Source organism: Myotis davidii, unplaced genomic scaffold, assembly GCF_000327345.1.
Source record: "Myotis davidii unplaced genomic scaffold, ASM32734v1 scaffold1, whole genome shotgun sequence".
Lineage (NCBI taxonomy): Eukaryota > Metazoa > Chordata > Mammalia > Chiroptera > Vespertilionidae > Myotis > Myotis davidii.
Window position 1 is genome coordinate 5,623,241 of NW_006294681.1, and position 9,423 is coordinate 5,632,663.

At 37.8% G+C, this 9,423-nt stretch overlaps 1 protein-coding gene and 2 pseudogenes across 1 annotated transcript in view; all 3 read left to right on the forward strand.

Moving 5' to 3' along the window:
- MOS (v-mos Moloney murine sarcoma viral oncogene homolog) overlaps window positions 1-415 on the forward strand; it is a 1,765-nt gene extending 1,350 nt beyond the window's left edge. Inside the window, exon 2 of the mRNA XM_006769118.1 lies at window positions 283-415. Within this exon, the coding sequence (XP_006769181.1) occupies window positions 283-415 (133 nt within the window). The remainder of the gene's footprint in view (window positions 1-282) is intronic.
- A 5,948-nt stretch (window positions 416-6,363) lies between these two features.
- LOC102754828 lies at window positions 6,364-7,123 on the forward strand (annotated as a pseudogene).
- A 1,307-nt stretch (window positions 7,124-8,430) lies between these two features.
- The window catches only part of LOC107183978, a 2,532-nt pseudogene continuing 1,539 nt past the window's right edge, over window positions 8,431-9,423 (forward strand).

Consider the following 9,423-nt stretch of genomic DNA (forward strand, 5'->3'; position numbering starts at 1 on the left):
GCCCAGCGCCCTGGCCGACCTCACCTCCCTGCGAGCTGACCTCGGCTGACTCCAAACCTGCTTCAAGATAAGCGTGTGTCTTTGTTTCTATTTATTTTTAAGGAAGTGAAGATGTAGAAAAAAAATCATATTTGTAGGACATATTTTTAGAAAATAAAGTCACTAAAACCTCCTGTAGTCTCAAAGGCTTTTTCTAAGAGCTGCCAGTCTGGTAGTGGTCCTGGTGCTGTTAGTAACTAAGCTTATTCCTTCATAGAGGTCTATGCTTTGCTTTTCCAGCAGGTGGACGTACTTTAGCAGTTCCCTAGGATTGCGTTTACTCAGATGTGTTATCGATAAAACCAGCTTGCCCAAAACAGAACTGAGTTGTAAAATGCTAAAAATTTTCCATAAATTCTCCATACCCACCACCTAAATTTAAACTATTAATAGTTTCCTTGTTCCCATACCAAATCAGTAAAAACTTTCTTGAAAAAGATGGTTTTCCTGCTCCCTCCAACAAAATTTCTTGTTTGTGATGACTTTCATACATAAAATTCACAAGTTGTGTTTATTAGTTTGTTGCCTAAAAATCAACAAAACAGATAAACCACAAGTTGACTTAAATAAAAGCACATAAACACAAAATTAATAAAGGGAGAATAATGACATAACAGGAAATTTTTTTTAATTTTAAGAGAAAACTTGGCATATCTGTATAGAAATAAATTTGAACACCTAGAAAAATATATTGTGTTCTAGAAAACTATAATTTAACCAAAACTGGCCCCAGTGAAGATAGCAAATCTATTATAGACCAATTTCTATAGAAGAAATAGAAGAGGTTGTCCATCCCTCCCCCTTCTCACCTTATACGACATTAAACCCAAAGTCCCACTAACTTATATCAAACGTTAGAGACTAGGAAATCTTGATGCTACTTGAATTAGAAGGAAAACTTTCAAATTATTTTTAAGAATAATCTTTATACTGAAGCATGATAAAGTTGCTTTAAAAAAATAAACTACAGACCAATCTTAAAGTTTCTAAATAAAATATTAGCAAACAGAATCCAACAGTTTATTTTTTTAAATTAATTTTCTAATCATGTGAGTTATTCCAATATGCAAGGATGGGTCAATATTAGAAAATTTATTAACTTAATTCATCATATTAATTGGTGAAAAGATAAAATAAGGATATGTACTGAGAAGACCTTTGACAAAATTGAACATTCATTCCCAATTTTAGAAAAAGAGACTAAAAGAGAAGAATCGATGGATACTTCCTAAACAGGACTTCTAAAAACGCACATGTGACCAATGTTAATCTCTTTGCTTTTATAACTGCATCATGGTTAGTTGTTAACATTAGGGAAAGCTAGGTGAAGGGTATATAAGAATTCTCTGTACTATCTTTGCGAATTTTCTATATTTCTAAAATTATTTCAAAATAAGTTTAAAAAGTATAAAACAAACACACATTTTAGCCCAACAGCCACCATCATAATAGAGAATGACTGGAGACATTCCCACTGAGTCAGGAATAATAAAAGAATGAATGTGCATACTACCACTGCTATTTAACATTTTATTAATCAATGAAATTAGAAAAGAGACGGAAATTTGAGTTTTAAAATTGTAAAGAGAGAGAAAACTAATTTTGCTTGCAGATTCTATTTTCAGGATGTATAAAGACTTAATTAAAAATAATTTAAACAATGAGAAGATTGTATACTAGTAAGATAGCAGGATATAAAAGTAACATGAAACCCATAGATTTCAAATATGTAAATGTAAACAAAACCCAGTTAGAATTTATAAAAGAAGAGGATTCCTTTTACAATAGCAATGAAAAGGCAAGTATATTCTCTCTGACACAGCCACAGCCACGTGGTAGGTACTAGTCAACCCAGAAAATGGGATACTTGACCAGTGTGGGAGGGATATTAGTTGTATACAGGAGGGTTGAACAAATAAGTATATTGAGGATAATGAGAGCTAAGTTGCATAAATGTTGTAGAAGGGGGCTATAAGTACAGAGAGGAGGACGTCTAGAATTAATCCTAGAGTGTTGAAAAGAAATAGGTATCAGTGTGAACTCAGTTTTTAAGAGGTAGATGGATAGAGATATATAGAGAAATATATAGAAGTAGACATAAAAAAATAAAACTTTTAAAAAGAAAAGTAGGTATAAGTTTAAAAATGTGCAAAATCTTTATTGGGAAAACTTTAAAATCTCCTTAAAAAGTATATAAGCCCTAGCTGGTTTGGCCTGCGGACCAAAGGGTCCCGGGTTCGATTCTGGTCAAGGGCACATTCCTTGGTTGCAGGCTCCTCCTCGGCCGGGGCCCTGGTCAGGGCTTGTGCAAGACCTCGGATGGGATTAACAACAACAAAAAAACATATATAAGAAGCCTCAAACAAATAAAAAGAATCTGTTCAGAAAAATTACCATCATAGCTAAAGTGTATTGAGTATTATGTACCAGGAACTGTAAAGTATTTTGCACAGATGTCAAATTAAATCCTCATAACTACTCTAACATATTTACTATTATTATTAGAGAGATTAAAAACTTGTCCAGAGTCACACAAATAAGTGATAGGGCCAGAACCCATGTCCTTAACCATTCCATTATCGTGCCAGGGGATACCTTACTTTTAGCTTCATTATTTCAAAGGTTTAAACAATTTTTTACCTAGTTTATAAAAATCAAGAAAATTACTATTGAAAGCATAATGTAATTAAGGATGATTTTCAAAGAGAAACAGAAAAAGTATCTGAGAAATATAATGCCGTGCCCAATGTTTTAAATCTGATCATAAAATAATTCTTATCCAAGTATTCACATATTCAGCAAGCATATATTGCATCACCTAATATGCCCTGAGCATCATGCAAGCTAGATTCAGTGGGAGAAAGCAAAAGCACAGACATAGACTTAAGAGTTGATATTACATTCTAGTTGAAGAGGTCATGCAGCACTAAATTTAAGATTTTGTGAATACTGATTTCATTATTAGTGTATTAGCTACATTTCCAAAATGTAAAATTTCCTGACAGTCTTGGAAAATATTGGAACTTCCAGTGAATAATAAAGGGCAAAACACACTCAGGTAGCTGTTCTCCCTAATTCCCATATGTGACAGATGAATTTTTTTAAAGCATTAATTCACAAGGACAAAGAGAAAAAAAATTATAGGAACAAAAGTTAGGAAGCTGGGAAGTTCAGGATGCCCTAGAACGTTTAAGCCAGCAGTAGGGGAACCTGAGATACAACCTGAGTTTTTCCACAGAATGCCCAAAAGTTTTAGCATTGGCTGTTTTAAGTTCGCAGGATCTGGCAACCAAGCTAATACCCTCTATGCAGTAAAACCACCAGAATAACCTACTGTGAGACCTTCATTCTTAAAGGTCCATCCACATGTTCAGAGTTACCAATTAGCTTTTTATAGCCCTACTATTAAATAGCAGCGTACAGCCCATTTTATTTCCAAAGAAAACCTTTCATATGAAAGAGGAAGATTTAAAAAATCTTAACTATCCTCATAGAGATATAAAAGGAGATATTGGCTACATGAAAAAAAGGGGGAGGGTTCTTTTAAAAAAAAAAACAGAAAATAAAGAGCTTTTGGAAGTTAAAACTATAATTATATACATAAAAATTCATTAGAAAAATGGATAAAGATAAGTAGAGGAAAAGTAAAAGAGATTGAAAGAAAGCAAGACAATTCGAGGATCATTGTGGCAAGTCTAATATTCAAATAATAGAAGTTCCAGAGATAGAAGATGTGGAAATAGGAGGAAATTATCAACAAACAATTTAGGAAAGAAAGTTTCCAGATTGAAAAGATGTAGTGTTGATTGCCCAGACAACAAGTAAAAACAAGGCACATTACCAAAAATTTAGAACATTAGGGGCAATGAAAAAACCCTAAAAGCTTCCAAAAATTAAAAAAACAAACAAGACCACATATAGAAGATAAGGATCCTAGAAGACAATAGAGATTACCATTTCCAAAATTCTGAGGGAAAATCATTTCTAACTTAGAATTCTATACTCAGCCAAATTATTAATTGAATGTACATGTTGGCTAAAGACCTTTTGAGACAGGCAAGGTCTCAAAAATTTTCTATGCACCCTTTCTCACAAAACTACTTGAGGAGGTATTCTACTAAAGCAAGTGTATAAACCAGAAAAGAAGAAAACAATATCCAGGAAAGAGCGAGGCACAGGGAATCTCCAAGGACCATGATGGTTGAAGATAACAAGCTGTCAATTGTGCAGGTCTGATGACTCAGAGAAGATAAAACTAATGAATACCTGTGTTTTAAGGGATTGAAATAATATTCCACAGTGTGAGGAGAGTGTGAGATAAACTATGATGAATACAGAATAAACAAAGAGAATGAAACAAATTTTATTAACTTTAGGGGACACAAAAAGTTGGGCAACACAAGAAAAGCAAATATTGTATAACAAATGGTTCAGTTCAAATAGCCTTGTATAATAGCTATAATAAAGCAACACTGTATGTTTATCTAGCCAAAGGAATAACATAACAATAATGGAAGGATGAATGGAGAGGAATTGTGACTGTAGGTACGGAGGATAGAAGTGAAATAAAACTAAATTCTAATCTTCCAAAGAGAAAAGTCAATAGGTAATACCTAAAACTAAAAAAATCAAAAAATCAAGAATTGTCCACATAAGTATGTTATTAAGAGATACAGATTTAGTCACTAAAATTAATAGCAAAAGGGAGTTGAAAGTGGTTGCAGGACTCCCAAGAGTTGGTATGGCATCCTTGAGGCTTTTGGGGGGCAATAATTCTAGTGCCACTATTTGACCCTTTAACTGCTGCCCATATATAAATTATAAAAATTTAAAAAAACTAAATTAAAAAACAAAAAGACGAAAATGAGTGTGTGGTGGGTCTCAGGATATATTTTAATGTGCTTTTTCTATGAAATGAATTTTAAGAAATAATATCAAAGTGATTAAAGTAAATATTCTTTTTTTATTATTTTGATACATGTGAGCCAACTCCCTATGTGAAATCCATGCTTCCTTTAAAATAGAGTAATAAAACAGTACAGGCTCCCTCAACAGAGAAAAAGCCTAAAAGAGGAAACAAGCTACCCATTCAGCTAAGGAAAGCAGAAGCAGCCGAGAAGGACTAAGCTAAAGCAAGACAGCTTCCTGAACACTGCTGAATGGGGCATCAAATTACAAAGAGGGGAAACCTAAAGGTCTGTGGAATAATAGAGTGCAGCCAGAAAAAATTTAAAGGGAAAGGAGAACAAAATTTGACAGAATAATAGCAGCGAATGCCAGAAGCAAGTCCCTTACAGAGGAATCAAGTTACAGAATTCCCTGACTTCAGAACGGGAAGTAGATTTTCCCCCTTTAAGGAATGGTGAATCATATTAGAACACATTGTACAGTGAGTCTGACCAAACATTTGTCAAACATTAAGTAATCTTTAAGTCCTTAAGAAATTTAGATTCTGCCACAATCTGAAGAATAAGTTCTTTTTTTAAAGTCAGAAAAACAACCTGTTTTCCCTCCCAATGAATGTTGTGATGAGGGTCATGCTGGTCTATTATGGGGAAATCGTACAACTATCATTGTCTACTGGAGTGTAATTATGGAGTATATCTTTCCATAATCATTTGAGAGTGTCCTGCTATTGTAATTTCAGCTAGAATAACCCATCACTAGGACAATTCTGTTTCTGTGATAGAGTCCATTGAATTCAGGGTTGAGTATACAATTGTTTCAGGATCTTCTCTTCTGGCTTTTTTGCTGTCCATGTTTTGGCCATTCTGTTACTCATCAGTATCTCCGGTAGGATGTTAGGAGAGAAAAATAATGGAGACACATTCAATGGTTTATTTTTCTATTTTTTAAAATGTATTTTTATTGATTTCGACTGGTAGGGTGTGAGGAGAGGAAAATGATGGAGAGACATTCAATGGTTTATTTTTCTATTTTTTAAAAATGTATTTTTATTGTTCAGAGAGGCAGGGGGAGAGAAAGAGAGATAGAAATATCAGTGAGACTCATTGATAAGCTGTTTCCTGCATGCCCCCTACTGTGGATCGAGCCCACAACCCAGGCATGTGCCCTTCACTGGAATTGAACCCGGGACCCTTCAGTCTGCAGGGTGAAGCTCTATCCACTGAACCAAACTGGCTAGGGCTATTTTTTCTCTCTCTCTTTTTTTAAACAGGTCCACTATCCAGTATTGGCTTTTATTAGAATTGAGGGCTACTTTTAGATTTACTTTATTTGTATTCTCCCCACTCTCCCTATTTTATCGATTCCTCCTTCGCCCATAAAAATTCAGTTTTAAAGAGAGATGGGGTTTTGGGTGCGATGCCATGTGCCAACCAGCCCACTGTGGGGCTCACAGAGCTCACTGAGGAGAGTGTCAAGTTCATCATTAAGAATGAGGACCTAGAGGTGGCCAGTTCTATTCAGAAGGTCTTCATCACTGAAGTGCCCGTAATAGCCATTGATGACAAGTTCCTTCATGACGCGTTCATCATTCACAGGCTTGGATCAGTCCCCCTCACTGGTGTGGACACTACGGACAGGCTGCAGTACTCCTGGGACTACACGAGTGATGAGCTCTGCCCTGAATGCTCAGTGAAGTTCATTCTCCCTGTGTGGTGCAGTGAAGATCACACTCCTTGCGTCACCTCTTGAGACTTCATCTCCAACAGCCCCAGGGCCACTCCAGTGACCTCCCAGAACCAAGGTAATGACCTCCATGACTATGTGGCGTAGGAAACATCCTCACTGCCAAGCTGAGAGAGGGCCAGGAGCAAGGCTTCGAGACTTCATGCCTTTGCCACAAAAGGGCTTTGGCAAGGGGCATGCTCAGTGGAACCCGACTGCAGGGGCACACAGTGTACCCCAAGCCAGAGGACTGGCCAAAGAGCGAGCACTCGGGGCTGGATGAGGACGAGTCACAGGCTCCCTACAACCCCAAAGACAAGCCGGAGAGGTTTTACTACCAGGTGGAGTGCTGCGCTCTGAAACCATCGTCCTCTCGGCCCCCTCTGGATTGAAGAAGCTGAGTGATTTACAGACCTAGTTAAGCCATGATATCAAGAGTGACATCCTCACATAAACTAGCTGCAGCTCACCTGCTTCAGCGAAAAGGGATTCACGCCAGCAACTGTCTCAGGTCTCTCCTCAGACTCTTCCAGCTTCTGGGGTCTGGACGGCTGTTACTTACACTTCTTGGCAAGACATCCGTACCAACTAGAGGGGCAGCAGAGTGGGAACGTGCCCATCCCAGCCCTGCGTGGTCACAGATAGATGGCCAGAGGTGCCATGGTATTGGAGGCAGGACAGTCTTACTGGACATTCAGCATCACTGGCCCTGCCTGCTAATTGGCAATAGTCTCTGCAGAACCCAGCCCTCCCGCCCCTCGTTTCCTGATTTGCCTGTAGCGGTCGTGCTGCTTCCCCGTTAAAAACCCCTGACCTGGACCCTCCTCTTTGGTCATTTCAGCTCTTTACATTCTATCCAAGAGTTGGACTTTTTACAGTTGTGCCTTAGGTTTCTGGTGTGAGGACTGAGTGCTAGAACCCTCATCCAGGCTGCCTACAAACCCAGTCCCTGCCCAGGGCCAGCCTTCTGATACTTCACTCAAATTCCCAAGTGTGCCTAATTTGAGAACCCTTTGAGAACAGTGTTAGACCCTGGCTACCCCTCCCCTCCCACAAATAAACCCTGTATTTCATTCTGTACACAGTGGAATACTATGCAGCTATAAAAAAGAAGCATCTATTACCCTTTGAGACAACATGGAGGGACCTGAAGAGTATTATGCTAAGTGAAATAAGCCAGTCAGAGAAAGACAAATATCACAACCTCACTTATATGTGGAATCTAGTGAACAAAATAAACTGATGAATAAAAATAGATCCAGAAACATGGAAGCATGCAACAGACTGTTGAATCTCAGAGGGAAGGGGGGCATTAATTAAAGAATTTATATGCATATACTAGTATGCATAACCCATGGACACAGACAATAGTGGAGTGAAGGCCTGGGAAGGGGGCAGGAGCAGGGTAGAGGGCATCAATGGGGGTAAAAAGGGGGACATCTGTAATACTTTCAACAATAAAGGTAAATTTAAAAAAATTAAAAGCAAAATATTGGGTGTTTTGGGTTTTTTTTTTAATTCTTTAATGAGAGTCCCAGAGGTGGACCTGGAGTAGGAACTCACAACTTCAGGCACCAGTGAGGACAGTGGGAGTGTCTGTTCAGGATCTTATTTAAACCAAGTCTCAAAGACTTCATGGAAAGGATCACTAAGGATCGCTAATAGTTGGCCATCACCCACCAACCCTCCACCTCTCCTAATCACAAAGATAAAAAGGCAACCAGGAAATAATGGCTTCTCCTTCACTGAGAAGCTGTTCCAATGGAAAAGAAATTTATCCTGAAGAGAATGTAAGGGCAAAGAGAAAGTAGCCTAGGCCGCCCTTGGGACTGAAGGAGAAGATCTTTCGAGGTGCCTTCCAGGAAAAATTACCATTGGGGAGGGTGGAGGGTTATATGAACAACTGAAATCACAGCCATTGAAATAAAGGAGGCACAAGGGGGCTCACATCTTGGGTCGCCTTTTCCCTGATTCTGCAAATGTGTAAGATGTCCTTAACGGATAACCGGGGCAGAAGCGCCCATGGGGAGATGCCATGATACTAGCAAGGGGACGGGCAGTTAGTGTCTCCAAACAGAGGGGAGGGGGGGAACCCACTCTTCCTGACTGTGGCTTGGGGTGCTATCCCCCGAGGAGAGAGAGGCTGTGTTCAGTCATTCTTCTGTCTGGGAAAGTCAAGAAAACAGAGTGAATATGTCATGCTTCCTGTTTTCAAGGAACTTTTAGCCTACCACCAACAGTCCTACTAAAACTATATGTTTTTTAAAATAAATAACTTACATACCACATACCCAAATCATTTCCAGATGGATTAAAGAGCGTCTGTAAAACTGGAAGAAATGGATTTGAGTAGTTACTACAAACTAGGAGGAGGAAGGAGTTCCTATGCTTTTATAAAAGCAGTGAAAAAACTATAAAGGAGGTTGCCATATTTCATTACATAAAAAGTATAACTTCTGGATATAAAAATATAAATACAGATAATTGGCTGAGAAAACTTTGTTCAAAATGTGACTGACAATAGGTTGATTTTTTTCTATAAAGAACACACACAAATAAAAATGAAACATCATCATACCCTAATAGAAAAATGAAGAAAATTCTTTTTTTTCTTAATTCTTTTCTGAGGATATATTGTTGTTTTATTTATTTTTTTAAAATATATTTTATTGGTTTTTTACAGAGAGGAAGGGAGAGGGATAGAAAGTTAGAAATACTGATGAGAGAGAAACATTGGTCAGCTGCCTCCTACAC